This window comes from Cariama cristata, unplaced genomic scaffold (genome assembly GCF_000690535.1).
Source record: "Cariama cristata isolate BGI_N322 unplaced genomic scaffold, ASM69053v1 scaffold7893, whole genome shotgun sequence".
Taxonomy (NCBI): domain Eukaryota; kingdom Metazoa; phylum Chordata; class Aves; order Cariamiformes; family Cariamidae; genus Cariama; species Cariama cristata.
Window position 1 is genome coordinate 21,085 of NW_009607746.1, and position 21,053 is coordinate 42,137.

Sequence of the window (21,053 nt, forward strand, 5' to 3'; positions counted from 1 at the left end):
CTGTTCCCATGCATTATACTTGTTTCTTTATAAACTGTCCCTGCAGTGTCAGAATCCCTCTCCATACTTTTTCCTAGAACGCTCCAATCCCTGCTTGGATTATTGGCAACACAAGCAATGCTGCACAATTCCCTGATAGTTTTTTTTTCCCAAATTCAATGCCCTATTTCCTCCTCCCAAACCCAAAACACACACACAGAACCCACCCCCCCAACCACCATCTCAATGATTCAGTCAGAACAGATTCACAGCATTGCTTACTCTGTGCAAATGATAAAGTTTTTCTTAATAGGCCACATAAAATCTTTTGTATCTTTGCCTTACAAAACACACGGTCCCTGATGCAGATTAAGAATTATAAAGAAACAGGATTCTGTGGAAAAATGGCACAGACCTAGAAAACCACCCACCTCCATTTTAATTTCAGTATCCAGTGTACACAGACAATAGGTTCTTTCCCTCCTTTTTAAAAAAATAAAGCTACTGTCCTCTATTCAGTATCCTGATCACATGAAAAATAAAGATGAGGGCTGGGGGAAAAGGAGTGGGGAAGAGAGGTGGGAGAGTTTTCCACAAAGTTGGCACCATATCAGGAAGAATCATTTCAGCACAAGAGCCTCACTGAGACACAGCTTTTAGTTTTAAACCAGTTCTTTGGAGAAAAATGCACAATCCCAATAAAACAATGTAACTTTGCTTCTGTGCATGGCTCAACAGAGCCGGTTTGAATTTGGTGGTAGGTCAGCCATATTCTGATGAAATATTTTCATTGACTCTCACAGTTTACAGGTGACGTTTAGCAGGCACATTTTTTCTCCTCCGGTTTTGTCGAATCTAGCTTTCCCGAGCTTCCTCCGTTGGCTGTGTCGGCGACCTGCGTCTTGTCCACGCACTGCTCCATACGCTTCATTATCAAGTCCAGAAGCGTGTCCACAGCCTTCTCCACATTCTGTCCAGTAGCAGCACTTGTTTCGAAGTAGGGTATGCTACGGTGAAAAGGAAAAGGTTTTGCTGGAGAGAGACAACCAAGACTCAACTTTTTGTAACGCTCTCAGTCCAGCTACCAATTGTGGGTTTAGCGGCAATGACGTGAATGGGACAGACTTCTGGTTTGTCACGACTCTATTTCCTTACTGGGCAGAACCCAAACTCCCGTTCTAGCACACACCGGCATGATGACATGAGCACAGAACCACCACATTAATTTACAAAATATCCACTGGCACTTTCACATCAAGTTGTGATAACATCAGCAAAAACCTTGGCTGGAAAAGTCTTCCAGGTAACCAGAAAGTCTATTTTAAAGAGAAACCTAGGTCTGCATTACAGAAAATTTCAGGGACCACAGAACATGCAAGAAACTTTTTTCTTTTTTTTTTTTTCTCCAGGCAAATAGTTACAACTATTGCTATTCAGCAGTCTCTGCTAAGTACTATCTCCCTCCCTTCCTTCCTACTTACAAGCAGAAGTGAACTTGGCTGTGTCCATTCTGAAAACCCCTTTGAATCCAGAATATCGCCTTCCAACTCATCTTTTTCAGACAAGAAGATTATAAAATTGCTTCAGCACTTCCATCATATGAAATCTGGCATGAGCTAACTTCTCCTCAGTATCACTGTTCTCCTTACTTGGCTGCAGACAACTCTAATATTCTTTTAAGATTTTTAAGTCTATTTTGCTTATCACTCCTCACAGTGTCTCAGGCCATCTTCTGCTGCTGGCCCAACTCTCTCTGAACTTCACTCACTGAGCAGCAAGGGCAACTAAGGAATAAAATACACACTTTTTGCCCACAGCACTACTTACTAACTATATTACACAGCCTATGTATCCAGTTACAAGACACTCTGCAGTTGGTATTAGTGCAAAGAAATGTAGAAGGCTCACTAGAACAAGAAAAAGGCCATTAATGGCTTTATTATCTATCAGGGAAAACCAAATAAATTCAGTGCCACTGTACGCTTAGAACCCGACCAAAAACCACAGGTGTCTCCACTTCCAAACTAACTAGAAAAGAAGTTATAAATCTTGGTAGTTAATTAGTTCATGACACTGAGTGTTCATCTGCCTTTGGTATACTCTGTCCTGAACTCTCAGGACAAGCCAACATCCCAAGAATGTAGCTTTCCAGTAAGAATGTTTCATTTCAGCCTTATTTTTGATGTTGTAATACTTTGGCCAAACTACCAGAACGGTGTGTTTCATTCTACTTCCTATTCAAACAGGTCGATCTGAAAGTGTGATAAGTTGGATATCGCTATAGGTGTATGTGATCCTGCAATGCCTACAAGTCTTAAGAGTTTAAAAGTATATTTGCAAGTATCTCTAGCCAGTCAGCAGCTACACTTACAAGAGTTAGAGACTAAATTCAGCTTCTGCTGTAATCTGCTTACCCATATTTGTCTGCCAGATCTTTTGCTTGCCTTTCGTTTACCTCCCTTTGGTCTGATAGATCAGCTTTATTACCAATTAAGACTATATCTGGATTCTCACAATATGCATTGGCTTGCAGCTGACCTAGAAGCAAAAACAAACAGGAGTTAAGAGAATGCTGGAAGTGCCTTAGAGACCAAGAATGTTGACAAAATAATTCCAAATACCTTTCTCGCTCCCCACCTCAAAATATCCTAGACTAACCAGCCAACCATTTCATGCCAACCACTTTCCTTGTACATTTACTTGCTAAGGGGAATGTAGAAGGAATAGGAAGTAGAAATGGTACTAGAAAATTACTTTCAGTGTTTATTTTACCAACATACAAGAAGGCTTAACTGCAGTGAGGTGCACTAAACACAGTGCTTTAGCAGAGGCGAACCTCCACCAGCCAGAACTTCTATTCTACAAGACTCATAAGGACACTGTGGAAGTACAAACACCACCCCATGTTATCTGCAAACGGAGCTCTTCAGAAGCTTAGGGCAAAATCCTCAAGTGTGTTTTTCTCTTGGATATACTCAATGGTTTAAATGCCATTTTATCCATTTGAAGATCCACGAACAAGTACTGTCCACAGCCTCACCCCTCGTAAGTAACCGTACAAAGCCATTTACCTATTCTTGCCTCAATCCTGAGGGGACTGACTTGAAAAGGTGCAGTATACACAGAAGAAATTAGAGATTCAGTTTGCTAAGCAGTGAAAGATTGTGATGACAGGGATTTTTTGGTGGGAGGAAGGAATCTCTGAAGAAGACGGAGCTGTTTTCACAAAGCTATCTGGATTCTCATGTTATCCCCACTGCAGTTTGTTTGCTGGAAAACTGCCAGTTGGAAATGTACTGGCCTCTGTCCTTCCAGCACTCTCAATACCCTCAATTAAAAATAAACTTTTAGAATTTAACCTTTGTTTCACTTTCAGTCTAGTCTGAAGGAAAACCAACAACAGCAAACAATATGCGCTTTCCAACCAAATTCTCAAAGCCCAATCTTAATTTAAACCTCAAAGCAGACAGGAAGGAATCACATTCTGCTTTACAAATAGAAAACTCACCATGAAGATAACAGCGATATCCAAAGTACAGTTTCCAAGTTCCTGTACATCATCTAAAATATGGGATATGGCCAAGGAAGTGCCGAATGCCATAAATTTTCAAGAGGCAACAGATTTATTCAAATTGTACCAAATCCAAACAAGATTATCAAGGATATGCCCAAAACAGTCTATTGTGCAAAAAAAAGAAGAGCATGTATCTTTCCAATTTGATGAAGCTTTCACTCCAAATTACAGGCTGCAAGTACCCCACCTACAGCTGGACTAGACATAACTACTTTCTTTGAGCATTTTCCAGCTCACAAACAATGACACGCATAAAGCCTGGAAGCCTAAAATACACAAGAAAGCTTCAAGTCAACCGATAAATGCGAGCTCTTCAGTTCTACTTACTCATCCAATTTCTGACATTTAAGAAGCTCTGTTGACTGGTGAGATCAAACATTAGTAAAAAGCCCATAGCATCTCTGAAAAACGCTGTGGTGAGACTTCGAAATCTGAAGGTGGAAGAAAAAAAAGACAACATAGCTCTATTAATACAAAGTGATCTCTAAGGTAAGCACTTTTCTGGCAAGTCTGAACAGAGTAAAGGAAAAAGAGATAAAGCTTTTCGGAATTGCTTGTGCAAAAATTCTATTTAAAAACACCTTGAAATCTGAAGAGTCTGCAAGATTTAGTGGACATACATTCCCTTGGAAGTAAAACCAAAATAAAATAAACCTTGACTTTCATTTTTGCTATGATGTATCACAGCAGTCAACATTTATTCATCAGTGTGTTAGTAATTTACCAGAGGAAGCTTATATGTGAGAATATAAACATTGTCAGTGACTAATCTATTAGTTCAAATTCTGCCTGATTTAACTGAGCGCGAGACAGAGAGAGAAGGGTTGGTTAAAAGAAAAAATAAAGATACCTAAGCATTTAACGTATCACAAATCACAGTGATCGAAATGGATTCACCTGCCAGCATTACACACACTTAGTTGATGGACGTGCACTACTCAATATAGTCAGTATTAAAGAAAACAAAGGAAGAGTAGGTGGCTGTTTACATGCCTTTGATTGTTCGATGTGATTGCATCTGCTGGGAAGCTCAGCTAAAAGGAAAAGGTAACCTTTCTTGGCAGAGCTCTAGACACACATGCACTCCGTAAGCAGATCTGCGTAAGCGTGCGCTCACAAGCGATACTGTTTACAGGCTTCCTGCAAAGCTACGGAGCTGGATGAAACTATAGGCCATGAAATGCAACTCTGTCTGTCACCAAAAGGTCACAAGCCTGTTCAAATCAGAAACACGAAGAAAGTCCAAACAATATTAAAACATTCAGACAGCGCTGGCAAACTTTGCAAGGGCGTTCTGGTGTTTTATATATCACAGGGACCTATCACATCACAAAACAGCACTGTATGATCTTGCACAAACCAGCAGTACCAGAAACAGTAACTGATATTATGGAATGACACTACCTTTAAGGTTTCCTTCAGAAAAAGAAAAAAAAGTAGTCTCAAAACGTTTAATCTCTTGCAGAGGGGTATACACAAATGGTGTCTGAAAGTAACGGAAAGAGAGGCAGACACAAAATTGCCTTCTTCTGCTTTTCATCAGGCAGCAACCCCTCCTACACAGTATTTGCACTGCTTACTCTGAAAAGCTGAGATCTGCCTCATCACTACTTTCCTTCCTCCCCACCGGGCAAACGCTTCAGGCTGCTGCTCTTCAGACGCTATTACACAGCAAATAGGTGTGAGTCGCATTTTCTTCCCTTGTTGACAGATGACATTGGAAGTTATACTGAGGGCAACCTCACACACTTTATGGTAGTGAAAACCAGCGTACATAACTAGCCAGGGGAAGCTTGAGAAAGCAATACGCACACTTCTCCCTTTAAAAAAAATGACAGGATCAAATTTAATAGTGACAAGTCAAGAAGGACTTTGGGAAGAACAAACAACTGTGCATGCAGAAGATGGGGAATAACTGGTTAGATAAAAGAATCCTTCTGCAAAGGAGGATTCTGGTCAGTCATGAGCTTAATACACGTCAACCACAGTACGCTGCTGCAAAGAAGACAAACACAACCAAAACCATAAAAGTAAGATAAGAAGCAATTCTTCCATACTACTCAGCACTGGTAAGACTTGAACTAGAATTCTCCAGCTCACTTGCATGCTCGTGGTGAGAGAGGCTGAAACCAGCCTGGGGCAGTACAGAACAGAAAGTTTGCTCATCATAAAAAAATCTGAGCAAGCCCAGGGCACATAAACTGGACAGGACTTAAGGAAGGCATCAGGCTGCTTAGGACCTTGTCCACCTGAGTTGTGAACACCTGGGAGGACACAGACTGCACAGCCTCCGAGAGCGACCTGCTCCAGGGCTTAACCACTCCCATGGTCAACACTTGTGTCCTTCTACCTAACTGGAATATCCTTGCTGCTACTTGTGACCACCGCCTCTTGCCCTTCAGCTGTGAGCCTCAGAAGGGTCTGGCTCTGTCTCCTCCCCACTGGGTAGATGAAGACAGCAATTAGCCTCCCATTAGTCTTCCCATCTTCAAGGCTGAACAGGCTTAGCCTCCTCAGGCCTCACCGGATCATCGTATGCCTCTGCCTCCTGACCTGTTCTAATGGTATTCCACGGGACTTCAGTTTATCAGTACAAAGCATCCCACAAATGGAAAGAGTACTCCAGATGTGGCCTCAAAAGTGCTGCATAAGAGGGGAATAATCACTTCCCTCAGCCTGACCGTTACATGTATACTAATTCAGTCCCATATCAGCACCTTTATCAAGTACACCTTACCATCCAACCTAGCGGAAAAGATCTGAAATATGAGAACAGGACAGTTAGGTAGATTATATTGTATCTTCCAGAGGAGATGAAGACCATATTACGAAGCCAAAAAACAGTACAAAACAAACCAAAAGAGCTAACCGATAACCCAATAACCCACATGTGCGAGCAACGAGGCAACATGCTGCTGAGGCAGGGAGCAGATCACTTCAGCTCTTCCAGTCCTATTTTCTGAGATTCTCTGATCGCTGCATCAAAGCAGCGTCAGAAAAACTTTATTTCTGGAAGACATTTTTCTTGTTCTAAAAGATGAGGATTTTTGAGATTTTTTCACCTGAATGGACTAACGGTTTACCCAAAAATGCGAAAACCTCAGAATTGCTTTCCAATGAGCTGAACTCTGTTACCTTTCCTGACCGGCTGTGTCCCAAAGCTGGAGATGTACTTTGAAAGCTTTTCCTGGAGATCCATTTGGTCCTCTGCTGTTGTATACCTGATGAGAGAGTCAAATCAGTACAGCCATACAGCTCACACTGAAATCCATCGCTTGGGTCACAGGTTGTTATATTTTGTGCAAGTAATAAGTAAGGAGTAAAAGTTCAAACCTTCAGTAAGAGCTGACTCTTACCTCTAAAAGCCACTTCAGAGGGCTGCTTATAATAATCTTTAAAAACCCAGGAGCCACATGAAACATCTATGAAAGCTGCACTTTAAAGATAATTTGGTCGTATTTAGTACTTCAAATTAGATACCAATTCTTTAAAACTTGGCATAGCGCTGCGCTGAGGAAGCTGTCTGTGTTCTCTTTCATTGCTGTTCTTAGAAAATTTACAGCTGGCTGACAGGATTAACCACTATTATAAAAAGCTATTTTTTATTCATTAACTTCTGTCGGACGTTAATGACTTCCTTACTAACTGCAACTGCAAACTCATGGTGCTTAAAGAAATCACTGCAACCTTCACTGGAGCTCAATTCTTTATTAAATAGCAACAGTGTGTAAATTAGCTGTTGCAGTAAAAGACAGAGGGATAAAATAAGTACATGCTGGTTTTGTTGTCTGAGGTAGTTTAGCAGAATTTCAGCAATTTTAAAAGCAGGCAAATGTTGCCCTTGCATTTAGATCAAGAGAATATGGACTTTGTGGACATGTCTGTATCCAGAGGCTGCACTGACCTTACCTGGGGAAGCCAAACACGTCCTCACCCACCCTCCCTGGGCTGTAAAACACAGCGTTCAGCTCTCCTGCACAACCACGTTAGTATCAACTGGGGTTTGGACGAGATGACCTCTGAAGGTCCATTCCAGCCTAGACTATTCGTTGATCCTGTGGACTTATTTAAACTGTTGTCATTTCAACAGGTAGCTTCTGACTGCAACGTGCCTGCCTTTCTTTTGTGGCAGGTGCCTGATGTGAACACCAGAAAAGAATCAACTGATCAACCGCACCACGTTTGTGAATGAAACTGGTTTTCTGGAGCATGTTCCTGTAATATTTAGCGTGATAAACAAAGAATCTCACAGGGTTACTTTTTAACATGACTTTTACACAACAGAAAAACAAGAATTTAACTTTCTGTGTGTCTGTCTTAGAAATTTAGTAGATAGACCTTCAAGATATTTCAAAGCTGGTAATTTCACGTAAGGTGAAATTTCTCCCACACTTACAAACTATCTTACCCCAAAATGTACAGTAATGGAAAATTATGGAAGAAATCTGTCTGTAACCTTTAGCAGAAAGTTCAACCCTCCGGAAGGAATCCAGTGCCCATGTTCAAAACACGTTAATGAGCATCTCACCAGCCTGGGAAAGAGAATTCTGGTAATCTGCATGTTCAGACACTTTCTTGCCATAAAACTGTGTTTTTAATGTTTTACTCTTATTAGATGACTGCAATCTCACAGAGCAGAGAAGGAGTCAGGTTCCACTGCAACCTGAACCTGGCCTGGCCTCCATTTAACTGGCCTGAACTTGCATAGCGCTCATTATGGCTAATTTAAGACATAATCCAGATCCACGGTTCTTTTATTCATGGGACTCCTGAAGCCGCAGCTCCCAGGCAGGGCCTGCACATCCCCATCACCATGGCAAAACTGAACTCACAGGAGCAGCCACAAATACTGGCAGTGATGAAAAAGTTGCCAGGGAAGATAAAGGTGCATGGGGGAGTGATGCCCATCTTTTCACGGTATTCTAGCGAAAAAACAGGAGCTTAAAAGTGTGTGGAATGACAACTCGTGAACAACTTGCTTTGTATTGCCAAGGCACGTGTTTTCATTCAACTGCTTCAAAACTGGGAAATGTTTTTATAATAATTAATAATAAATATTGTAAATGATTTTTAGTTCTTACATTAACCCGATGAAGGGCTGAGAAGCACTTAGTTTTGTTGAAAGTGAATAGTGTAAAGTTTTGTCAGCGCTTAAGTTCTTGGATACAAGGAAGAGCTCATCAGGTGCTCTCCTCTCCAGGCTGAAAAGCTCTCCACAGGCAGCGGTTCTTCTGCCAGCTTACTCATCTCTGCATTGTCAACACTTCCAAGGATATTTCATGAAAAGCTCTTGAAGTATTTCATTTAAGTTAAAAAGAAGCAAATGTAAGGAGGTGCCATCTTTGAACTGGGCAAGTATTTGCATTTCTTTATATTAACAAAATGACTACAATAATTGTCTGGGGTCTAATATCTTGTATTTATTATTGTTTTACTGATCAAGCAAGCTAGAAGGATTCTGATTCGAAAACTGAATTTGTCCCCTATATTTAGCCTGTATCAATTGTCAGGGTCTATGAACAGATACATCAGTCACATTAAATTAAAACAAAGTGACTGCACTCTCATAGCCACAAAAAGCATCTGACTGACACTGCTGAAGACTCTCATCTTCTACTTACCATCAAGAAACAAAAGCACAGCAGAGCAGGCTTGCACACCTTGCAATAAGCAGCACATTGATCCTAACCTATGAGGACTCCTGATTACAGGCTCAGTACCTCCAGCCTTGCTGCTGGCAGAGACTCAGAGGAGCAGCGTGGTCCAGCTGGTGGAACTGCTTCTTGTGCCTCCCCCAGTTCACTGTCTGACCTGGAAGTAAGCTGAAACCTCTGCGCTTCTGTAACTTTCCATCCCTTCCATTTAAATGATGAATTTGAGGGTCAGAGTTACTTCTAGTCACAAACACACCTCATTCACCAGCACTATGGAAACCTGCTGTTGGAAAGATCCTTTTATACCAATGTGCAATAAACCACTTCGCAACCCAACACTGGGATAAGGATAATGGCATTTTTTCCCCCTTTATCCAGTTCCTGATGATGACAACTTGTTTAAGCCAAAAACTAGAGAATGAAAAGCATTAGCAACACATGCAATACCCCACAGTAAGAGAGGCAGTACACATTTACAGAAAATTTGTTCGTAGCAGAAATTAATAAAGAAAAAAGAAGGTAGCAGCGTTTGTATGAGACAACTTACCACTCGTTTTTCCCGAAAATCTATCCCTACTGTCGTGATGAATTTTGGATTAAACTTGTTGTCCGTGTATCTGTACAGGAACGTTGTTTTTCCAACCCCAGAGTCTCCAAGGGCCAGGAGTTTGATCAGATAATCATAGTCTCCATCAGTCATAGTGCTAATTTTTAGGAACCTATGTAAAGAGGAGGAAAAAAACCGATTTAATGATAACAAACCCCCCCTTCTGCTTGTTTTGGCCTCATTTCTATTTTTGTTCATTGAAACGCTGCTATCTGCGCTCAGGGTTGAAAGTTATGTTTGTGTATTTTGAAAAATGCTAATGCAAAGCAGCAGTGAAACCCTCCATTTCAGTTCAGGTGCCAGGAGATAATACAATTTCCACTTTCAGTTTTCTAAATAAATAAAATTGAAGCTTAGAGTGATAAGAGTTTGGGACAAAAACATTATTTTTGTTCTGAGGATGACAATAAGACCTATAATGAACATACGTATGAAACCTAGGGCTAAATCTTTCTGCTCTAAGTATTTTATTCTGAGTTTGAAGAAGAATGGGTAGTGCAGAAATAGGAGTGAAAAGGAAACTCAGACACAGCAAGAACCGTTGTCAGGGCTCAAGCCCTGACCAGTATTTTCAGGGCTGTGTATTTCTATCCTGAAGGAAATATCTTTTCCCCCAAGAGAACTAATTAAAAAGCAGAGCAAGCAATTATTCTAGGGTGACTGTTAATAAAAGGAGAGCACTCAAACACAGTTTACTCTCTAGTATAACCAGATAAACCCACAGCTGCCTTGTTCCGTGAAGCACACCACCAAACCCACCCCCTCACCAAACACTGCCGATCCTAAATGAAGACAGATAAGCAGATGGCAAGCCCACCGCCTGGGCTCAGCTCTCTGCCTCCATAAGCTCCTGCGGTGCCCGCGAGCCGGGGCATCTCCCGCAGCCCAGGGAGCCACCCGAGAGGGACCAACGTCCCCATAAAGCCGCAGACAGCTCGCACGCCTCGACAGCAAGTGTAGGCTCTTCTCTATACATTGCAGGGAACAAGAGCAGCAAAGCCTACCTCATTAAGCACTTGTAAAGCAAATAGACATCTTGGAGAGCAATGCAAATGTGCAGAAAGAGGAAAACATTTATCCTATTTACCTGGGCTGCCCCACAGTGCATGCCACAGAAACGATTTTCGTGGTGTTTTCATGACCCCACATGACAGTTCCTGACTTTTCCCAAACTGCTGAGTCAAGTGACACAACATATTCGGGAGGGAAAGCCAGACAGAAAGGAGGGATGGCTTTTCAGCATTTTTTTCCTACTTTGGTCTTTTCCCGGTTGGCCAATGCAAGCGAGCGCCTGTGTTCAGAGTCGCTCGGGCTCCCACCGAAGGAAACGTTCACCCTCCGTCGGCAGCAGGGCACACCGCCCGCCAGCACAGCCTCCTGCCAGCACCACGCCACGGCCACCCACCTCCAGCAGAACACCGTCATAAAATCACTTCCCAGCCCGGCCAAGCCTTTACCCATCCCTTCTCCAACCTGACCGCTTCCCCAGCAAGTTTTTTTTTATTATTTCAAGTTCAAGAGGAGTGTTGTATTACCCTAAACCTAATGCTCCCATTACTCTATTTACTTTGTTAGTATTTGCTATGAAGCTCTACAGGATAAGGAAAGGGGACCTATGGAAGAAACAGACCCACAAAGTATTTATTCATATGTATGAAACGCCCTGATGATGAGAAAACTGGAATCGTATGAAACACCATCTAGTTTATATCCTCTCTTACCTTGTTGTCAATGTAGTTTAAGCATTCTCTTTTTTCCAACATCTTGTTAATCCTTAGCACGGATGAACAGCCATTCCATTCGGATCTCTGTGCTGAGACTAATTACTGCAGTATCAGAGCAGGAGACCCTGGGCCATAGCCCATTCATAAAAACTACTGCTTGTTTCAGTACAAGACCTTAATTTCCATCAGAACAAAACCTACCTTTCTGAGCATTTAAATTAGCAAGTACTGACCTGCTTTGACTAAAACAGCAAACTAAGCCCATTTTGATTATCCTTCATTTCAACAGCTTTAAGGATAAGAAAAAGCTGGCTGCGTACTGAGCAGTTTCATTGTATGAGATTTATACCTTTGACAGATACAGAGCCACCCAGAGAGGCGGGACAAGCTGTAGAGAAATTCATCTTCTGACGATAAAGGTTTAATCAATCTAGAGAAAAACAGCCCTGATCTGACAGTGCCGCTCCGCCTTGCGCTGCCTTCGGTCTGCCCTGGGCACGGGAAGGCCACAGCACTAACACCGCAACTTCACCGAAATTAATTCGAAGCCTTTCCAGAATATCCCAAGTTTACCACAAGGCTCCACTAAGCAAGAGTAATTGATCCCCAGAAATCTGAGGATTACCAAAATCAAAGTATTTCTGATCAACGCAATAGCTGTTCTTTAGGCTTTTCATTCAATAAATCAGAAAAAGAAAGGTATCTTGGGAGATGGTTCTCCCCCAAACGCTTGACTGGTAATACAAAGTATTAACTTGGGATTAGACACTTCTCCCCAATATCCATGCTCTCTGGGAGCTGAAGTTCAGCATCTCCTTGCTATGCAAACACGCAAAGCAGAATATTCAGAATTTACCAGACCTGTAAACGTTGAGCAAAATATCCATCAGACTAGGATGATTAAGAACCTATTTTTTGTAAATCTGTCACGAGAAGGTAGTTGGCACTCCTATTCCCAGCACCGGTTGCTTTTCCAGAAATTCCTGCCCGTTCGCACCAGGGGTTGCAGGTTGCAGCCTCTCCCAGCCCGGCGCTGGCCAAGGCACACACCTCTACAGCGGGGCAGGGAGCCAGCCTGGGAACCAGCGCCTTTTGGCAAGGTTACTCTGACTTCACTCTCCTTGTTCTCTGTATCGCGTAGGAAAGTAAAAGAGTAATTGGTTGGACAAAGGGTTTTTATTCCTTCAGATTTTACTCTGCAGTTACCAAACAGTTCTCCCCTCCTTGACCAGTTACGTGATGGAGACGGGAGGAGCATGCTTAACAAAAACCTGGGTGCGGGAGAGGTTCACAGACCAGAGCGATCCACTGCTGTCACACTGCCATTACTGTTTTACTGCTTCCAAAACACTGTAGTACAGCAAACTAAGTTCTTGTGCCATAGGAAATTTCAGCATTAAGGTTTTAATTTCTTTTAGAACGAAAGAGTTAAAATTACTACTGACTACTAATAATCACTATTAGATAAACATCTAAGCATGCTTTTAAACATGTCTATAATTAACTGGATTGGAAAATTCCGAAAGTTTCATTTTGTTTCATGACAAATGTTACCTTAAACAGTAGGTACAACTGAAGTACAAAAATCACACACCATATCTGAAACAAAGCAAGGTTCTTCAGCAGAGGAGGTCTGGGGTTCTTAAAGAAGAGAGACTTTATTTCGAGAGATTTTCTTCTAGAAAAAAAATCTGAAAAACGCTTCAGAATTTTCTATTAAGAGGCTATTAACAAGGCATTTTAATAAAAGCACAATATACTTTATGCAACTCTAATTTAAATGGCTCAATATATAAAGAAACACCCCTGGGCTGTAACACAAAAGTCTTATGCTGCTAAAACAAAGCAACTCAATTCACGACATCCATGACGATGTTCAAAAAATACCCCTGTGCCTGGAACCTTAACTTTGAAGTCCTCACCATCCTGAGAGCATCTGAACGGACTTGAAGTTGTAATACCAGTGATGGTGACTCATGTTGCCGTGACCGCGTCTCCACCACAGACCACCTGCAGTCAGAGCCAGCAAGGTCTCCCCGGCATCTGTCCCCCAAGGCTCAGTCAACCTGCAAGCACCCACGCAGACCAAAACCAACTTTCCACTCAACTAACACAACCTTACCCTCCAACTCTGAAGCCCGTGCTCTCTAATATCATGTTACCAATTAAACTTTACAAAAACTCAAACAGGCCTCCTGACCGTCCCTCCCAACCCTCTCCGCCAACACGGCCAACAGCCAGGGGATGATAAATTAAAGGTTGAGGGAACGGGGTCTGTTCAGCCTGGAGAAGAGAAGACCGAGAGGGGATCTCATCAATGCTTATCAATACCTCAAGGGTGGGTGTCAAGAGGATGGGGCCAGACTCTTTTCAGTGGTGCCCAGCGACAGGCTAAGGGGCAACGGGCACAAACCGAAACTCAGGAAGTTCCGTCTGAATATGAACAAAAACTTCTGTACTGTGAGGGTGGCCGAGCACCGGCACAGGCTGCCCAGAGAGGTTGTGGAGTCTCCTCTGCAGATACTCAAAACCCACCTGGAAGCGATCCTGTGCAACTTGCGGTAGGGGACCCTGCCTTGGCAGGGGGGGTGGGTGAGATGATTTTCAGCGGTCCCTTCCAACCCCAACCATTCTGTGAGTCTGTGTAACATGACATTTTGATGCTGTGCTTCCAGGCTATGCATCTAGATTGAGCCTGATTTAAAAAACACTCTCTTGCTTTCTTGGCAGACAAGATTCCCATCTAAACCAGAAGCAGCATCTTGTTTCTTGATTGATTATTTTGTTCCATCCCTATTTAATGTTCTCTGACTACAGTGTGAGAGATTATTTAAAATCTGGCACTTGTCAGCAGATGCTCCAGAGAACATTTTCTCAATAGAGAGATATGGCTTCACATAAACCATCTAAACCATAAGACATTCAGTTATAGCCTATGGGGAGAGAAAAATCTACTCCTTGGGCACTGTGTCTTTGCTCTGCAGCTCTGGACCCAAGGCACGTCCCACCGCACCCAGCTTGGCATGCCCAGAGGAGCCTCCCAAACACAGCACCTCCAAAGCTGGGACTGGGGAAGCAGGAGGGCTTCCAGCTCTTTGCACATCCACCAATAACCCCTCCACCTGAAGGAGCAGCCTTGGCACAAAGCAGGAGCTCACTCTGAAGTAAAACCGGACTCTGCTTCGTAAGACCCACCCCAGTGCACGGAAAGGGACATGGAGGAGAAAAGTTGTAAGTCCGGTTTTCTTCTTCCGTTTGTAGTGTGTTCCTTAAAAACTGGGAGAAAGGCAATTAATTGAAATCTAAATTGCTTTTGAAAAAAATTACATTTGGCTGGGAACAACTTCCGCAGAAAAACGGTTTCAATTCAGAAACTCTTCTTCATCTCAAGATGTTTGTATGTACAGTAAAAACAAATTAAGCAGGCTAAAATTCTGATGAATCCAACCTAAAAACAAGGCCTGTCAGTCATACTTTCAGCCTCTCAGAATTGGAAAAGATTGAAAAACTTTAAAACTTCTAAATTTCAAACTTTGCAGATTTTTAAATTTTAAGACTTTCCTAATCAAATAGACTATCTACTAGATTTTCTGATAATACATTTTCTCATTAATGGAGAGAGCTGTTGAAAGGAGTTCAACAATTAAATAAGTAGCTAATGGCAATATTATCAAGGAAAAGTTACATGCACAATGAGAGAAAACTCATTTCCAGAAAATAAGATTTTATTTCCCTTGACACACTATGAGTTAAAAGTCCAACAAACAAAAATCTTGTATAAATAGCATTAGCTCTAGAAAATGCAGGATATAAAATCACAGTACACATATTGCACCAGCAGCTGGTCAGCAAGAGATTCGTTCCCTCTGCAGCAAAATAAATCAGCACCACTACTATTCATCCAAGTTTTTTTTTTTTAAATATAAAAACAGTAACAAAAAAAAACCCCACCCCAAAAAAATCAATGTTGTTCTGAGGGCCAGCTCAGGGATGACTGTATCAGAGGCATAACACACATACATCGTAACCACTGCTTACTCACATCAGCAAACCCTGAGCCTACCAGGGCAAGGCTTCACGAGCAAGTTCCACGCTCCCCACTCCAGTTGGCGTTGGGAGATTCGTTGCTCCGCTTTGATTCCGCTGCAGTGAGGCCGGAGTCTGACTTCTCCAGCAGCATTAAGACCTTCACCACTTCCCTGTCTTTTGACAGCCTCCAGTGCCCAGAAATGTCATCAGCTTCTACAAATTTGATACTCAAATAAAATGCAATGCTGTTCCAAGAGCCCAGCAACAGCCTAATAGACCCAATAGCTCCAAAATACTACAAACAGACTCCATTCAACATCCTTTGGTGCACGGCATGAGCCATCATGCCCTGGGTCACGGGATGATGTGTCCAAGCACAGGACTGCATGAAGATGACCCGCAGGATTCCCCAGAATGACTGTGGCACCGTCCTTTCACTCGGTCCTGGATCCCTTCAGGGTGAGCAATTGGATGCAGGTGACAAGGGCACTTAACACCAATGCGTGGCATGCTGAGAGATGACCCCAATACCAACTCATGGTTTAAAAATACTTTGGAAAGGGCCTGAGAGACAGGTGGGCATTGACCAAGTTTAGCACGGTACCACCAAGAAGACCTTTTCTCATCCCCAAGCACTCCACAGACATACCATTAACTTTCTGATAAACAAAGCGCTGCAGGGAGACTTCCAACGAAGAAAAGCGCAGAGAGCTAGGCAAAGCTGATCTGTGGGAGGACAGACTGCCTGCTAGGTTTCCTGTTAGAGTCACTTCTAGGAGATGAAAAACACTGACGGCAGCAGGTTCCTGTTGGAAATCAGAGTCGCTATGTAAAGAGAGTTTTGAATGCTTTATTTCTGGCTCCGTTTATTCTCCTAAAAAAATCATACAGGTTGTAGCACAAAGACATCCCAAAATTGACCTGGACGTGGCTGGTCTTTGAAGTTCTTTAGCTACGTCTGAACAGAAACACAAACCCTTGCAACATGAACAGAAAGCCTGCCCTGGTCTTCTGCAGGAACACCAGAAAATTTCGTTTTCTTTCACCCTCAAGATTCTGACTGGTATTAACTATCCCAGCCACAACCAGTACAGCAAAGAACTAAATTCTAGTCCCCTGTGACCCTCAAAACACCACAACCTGCTCCTCTCTTGCTGTGGGACGTCTCGCACTGATGCAGCATCCAAGAGAGCCCCCCACACCGACCAGATAATTAACACTAAACTCGTTAACACAGTCACATTAGACACCTCTACCCTAGCAGAGAGAACATACAGGACCATTTGCAATGCAAAGTGGAACAGAGAATTAAATTTAAGAGTGCATTACCAGAAAGTAGCCTCACAAGTCGTTCCTGAGCAGGAGAAAGAGACAAGATTCAGGATAGATAAGATAAACCTCTGTCCAGTCATCCCAGCTTCACGCTATAATTTGTCTGCAATCATTTGCCAAAGAAGCAGAGCCTCACAGCTGCCAAGTAAACGGCCCACAATGAGCCAAACATTTCTTTCCTTCAAAAAAAAAATCAAAAAAAAAAAAAATCAAAACAACTCACTGGAACTACGCCGAGATGAAATTAAAGTTGGCTTCCCTGCTCAAAATCAGCCATACACAATAATTTCCATATAGGCTGTGAGCAACAATACGTAACAAATGTGGCACTGGTGTGAAAGAAATGATCTTTCCTCATTTTCTTCCCTGCAGTGGAAACCCCCAGAGGACCAGACGGATGCTTTCTGGCACAGATGCCTCGCAGCATTTGAGTACAGACAGCTTCAGGCTTCAGTATGTAAAAGACTCTTGGCAAGCCACAGCAAAGCCAGGATACCTTTTTTAATAACGAAATATATATAGAACATACTGCATTTTAGAAGCTGTTCTTTAAATATATGGACTTTCAGCTTTCTCCTATTTGAGCACAGGCTGAACATAACTCCACAGGTAAGAAAGTGAGTTCATCACCACGCTTCGTCACTGCTGCGTGTGCCCTGCGAAGGAGTCATCGGGACTTGCACTTTAAATTCCCCTTCAACTCATGAGAAGCCCACAGTGAGCACTCACACAAGCAAAACCAGTCAAATCTCCAAATACCGCTTTCTAAATAGAGGGGTAAACACCAGACATCTCCTAAGCTAGAACCCATTCACATCGCTGCACATCCCACAGGTTTTATTCAGAATAAACCAAGCAGCGTGCTTTCAGCTACCCACGTCCATCCATGTTTTCTATTCCCATACCCACACCTTCTGGGGTCCTTTGCTCACACGGTGTGCTTCACTTCCCCGAGTCGAACTTTAAGGGGGATGAGCAGCACTGAAGCCCTTCTCTTCCAGCCGATGCGCTGTCGCTGCCTAAACACTTTCTCACTACGTACACAACACAGCAAATACATATTTACATTTGTGTGGGCAAGGGAGAAGAGTGACTAATTCAGTCATTTTCAGTAGTAATCAATATGAAAAACACATGCAATACAAAATGAAAAAAAGGCAAAGACACGGACAGTGCCCAACCGTTACCAGAAGCTGCTGTCACAACACTTCCCCAGGGTTTTTTTTCCTCTAGGCCAAACACACAGTACAAGGTGAGTTATAACACAAGTGACCATACACATTTTCCTCTATCCCACCATTTCAAAAACCTGCTTGGTAAGGATAGGAATTAGTTCTGGGTTGACCACGCCACAGTAGGTCTGTATTTAGCACGTAATCCAGTCTATCACACTTGATTGACTACGCAAATATAACTGCTACTGACTGGAAAATAATGACAATTTACAAAATACCTGCAAAATACACAAGCCAGAAATGGATTTTGCAAAAGGCAGCAGAATCCTGCCATTGTAAAACAACCCAGAAGGCAAATACTCTAACCTTTCATTCACACTTCAAAAAGGAAAACAAGCACAGTCACTAATAGCATTTACAGGATGCGTTAAAGAAGAAAAAAAGCCAGTATGAAGAAGTTTCAGGGGCCCACTGCAAAAAAAAAAAAAAAACAAAAACAACTCTCAAACTATATATAAATCATGTAACTCCCTTCGAGGGAGTCCAAAAGTTGTACAAGGATTGGCCGTACGCAGGGCAGTACCCCTGGTTAAAGAGGAGAGGAGGCGAGCAGCAGGACCACTGTCCCAAGAGCAGGGGCACTTCCCACCCTACTGACACAGCCCAACACGCCACCGATGCCAGGAGAGATGCTGAGTAGCTCCCTCCTGACTTGCTGTTCAAACCTTTCAGGTCTCTCCAGCTCTTTTGAAGGCAAGTGAAGCCTACCATTCATTATGTTACTTATCTGTCTGTGTGTCAGGGAAAAAAAAAAAAAATTCTATGAAAATTTATGAGTTAATATAGTTATCTGAAAGACACAAAGTGGGCTAGACTTCCCCTTTAGCTGCAGAAGCATGGTATCGTTATCCATACTTCATCTCTCCCTGACCTTATCAAATTCATGTTTTGAATCCAAAGCTCATCATAAATCTTTTGCAAAACTCCTTTGACAAAGCCCAGCCTTTGCCACCAAGCACGTGACCATTACACTGTTTTTCTGCACGTCTCTATTTAAATGTAGAAACCCTGATAAGCTGATGAAGACTCCAAACTGGATGATTACATCTAAGAGACCTGAACATTTGCCAGCTACTCATGTTTTTTATAACACTACCCTTCTTCCTGCATACACGAATCAGTATGTGCAATGAACAGTTATCAACAGAGTAAAGAGCAAGGGGGTAGAGGGAGGAAAGTTAACTCCACAGCTTAGAAAGCCCATCCCGATAGCTGGGGCCATCCTCCATCGGTATTAAACAGCATCGCTCCACTAACCAGTTATGCTGGTTTACAGTTCGTCAGCCCAAAGGTGGGCCAATACAGCTCAATTTTGGTACCGTGAATCCTTTCTAATCTCCTTCCAAAAATATTTTCCAAAGCTGCAGGGGAACACAGGGCTGACCAAGATCAGCCAGGGGCCATCGTTAGCCCTGTAACTGATCCTCGAATCAACCCAAAACTGTCTTTTGGAGCATCTTCACAGTGAAGTATCTAACAGAAAGTCTGAATCAAGATTAAGACTAGGAGAATTTCTATTTTGTGCTGCTTATAGATAATGGGCTGTATGTAAAGGGGAAAAAAAAAAAAAAAAAAGGAAATCCAGCCATATCAGTTTGAGAACTGACAGAAAGCAGCAAGCAGAGCCTACTGCTGGCCACAGCACCTGTTACAGCTCTGAAATACTACGGCCACTGCTCCTGTAAAGCTGACGGTCCTCCTAACAGCTATCCTCCTCCAAAAAAAAAAAAGCACCTTCCTTGGACTTAATTCATTTGCATCACTGTGCAAGTGGCCTGTACTTCCCTGCCTGCCTGAGGCCAGCAGGAACTAAACCCGAGTGCACAATGCCATCCAAAAATAATCGCCTGTTGGAGTCCACCCTGTTACGGATACAGATACCTGCTACAGACACTGCCAACCTGACTCGGAAATGCAATGCTCCCAGTCGCTACCAGCCTCCTCCGGAGCAGGAGAACAGCCACCAAGGGGAAGGGACCCACTCTCTGCTGCTTCTGCTGGGCTTGAACTGCAGCCAGGGAGATCTCAGTCATACCTGACAAAGGAGTACATCGTTTTAGCGAATAAAAAGCAAAGCTACTACTACGGTAGTTTAAGCTACCGGCTGGCTGCACCCTTGACAGGTCTGTACTTCTAGACATTGCTGCTTTTCCCAAAACCTTTGGTTCTCAGTTCCTTTAATGCCAAACCTCCATCAGGGTAGCCTGTGCCGGGGCTTACCTATAAGCACAGAGGCTTTTCCGTGGCTGAAGTGCAGCTTTACACAGTTCTCTCAAACCCTAAAGGGCCAGAGACTGGCCCTGCTGTTTGCACACTCAGTTCACACCTGACCCCAGGGAATGCCACACAGGTAAATACATTTGATTGCACCTCGTCAAAAGCCCTTCTGCAATCCTCAAAGCAGTTTCACTTTCGCTGTCAGACAGGTAAAGAAGACTTTTGGCGTAACTGAAAATTAATGCCTTTTGTTTCATATTGCTTAGGACACGCTTGGAAAGCTCTAACGCTTGGAGTGTCCCTTTAAACAATCTCTGCAATAATCGTTAGCCACAATAGCAGCTACACCTCCCTCCACAGTCAGGCAGATTTCCACTCCCTGTACCATTCTGTTTAAATAAAAATGTATAACAGTGATCAAAATGGTTTGGCTTGTCAAATAATCTGATCCCATTTATCATGGCTCTTTAAGGACTGCAAATTGTAAAGACGGTTCCTCGAGATAGAAAGTCATTAGTTCTAACAAGCTAATGGCTATTATACATTTACATCACTGCTTTTGAAACAGTAAATCATTTCCTCTTTCTACGGCAGACAATCTTATGTGAACACTGAAGCAATCTGATTATTCCATGAAAGGTTTTAGGAATTAAAGTCTATTGTACTGCTCAAGCACAAATTGGTTATCCCAGAAGTTTTAAC

At 42.7% G+C, this 21,053-nt stretch overlaps 1 protein-coding gene across 1 annotated transcript; it reads right to left on the reverse strand.

The window, feature by feature from the left end:
• Nucleotides 1–796: 796 nt before the first annotated feature.
• RAB27B (RAB27B, member RAS oncogene family) lies at nucleotides 797–9,907 on the reverse strand. Its single transcript, XM_009696855.1, has 5 exons — nucleotides 9,755–9,907; nucleotides 6,689–6,774; nucleotides 3,881–3,984; nucleotides 2,394–2,517; nucleotides 797–986 (listed from the first exon to the last, which is right to left on the reverse strand). The coding sequence occupies exons 1-5, from the start codon at nucleotides 9,905–9,907 to the stop codon at nucleotides 797–799; spliced, it is 657 nt and encodes a 218-aa protein (XP_009695157.1).
• Between the last annotated feature and the right edge of the window lie 11,146 nt (nucleotides 9,908–21,053).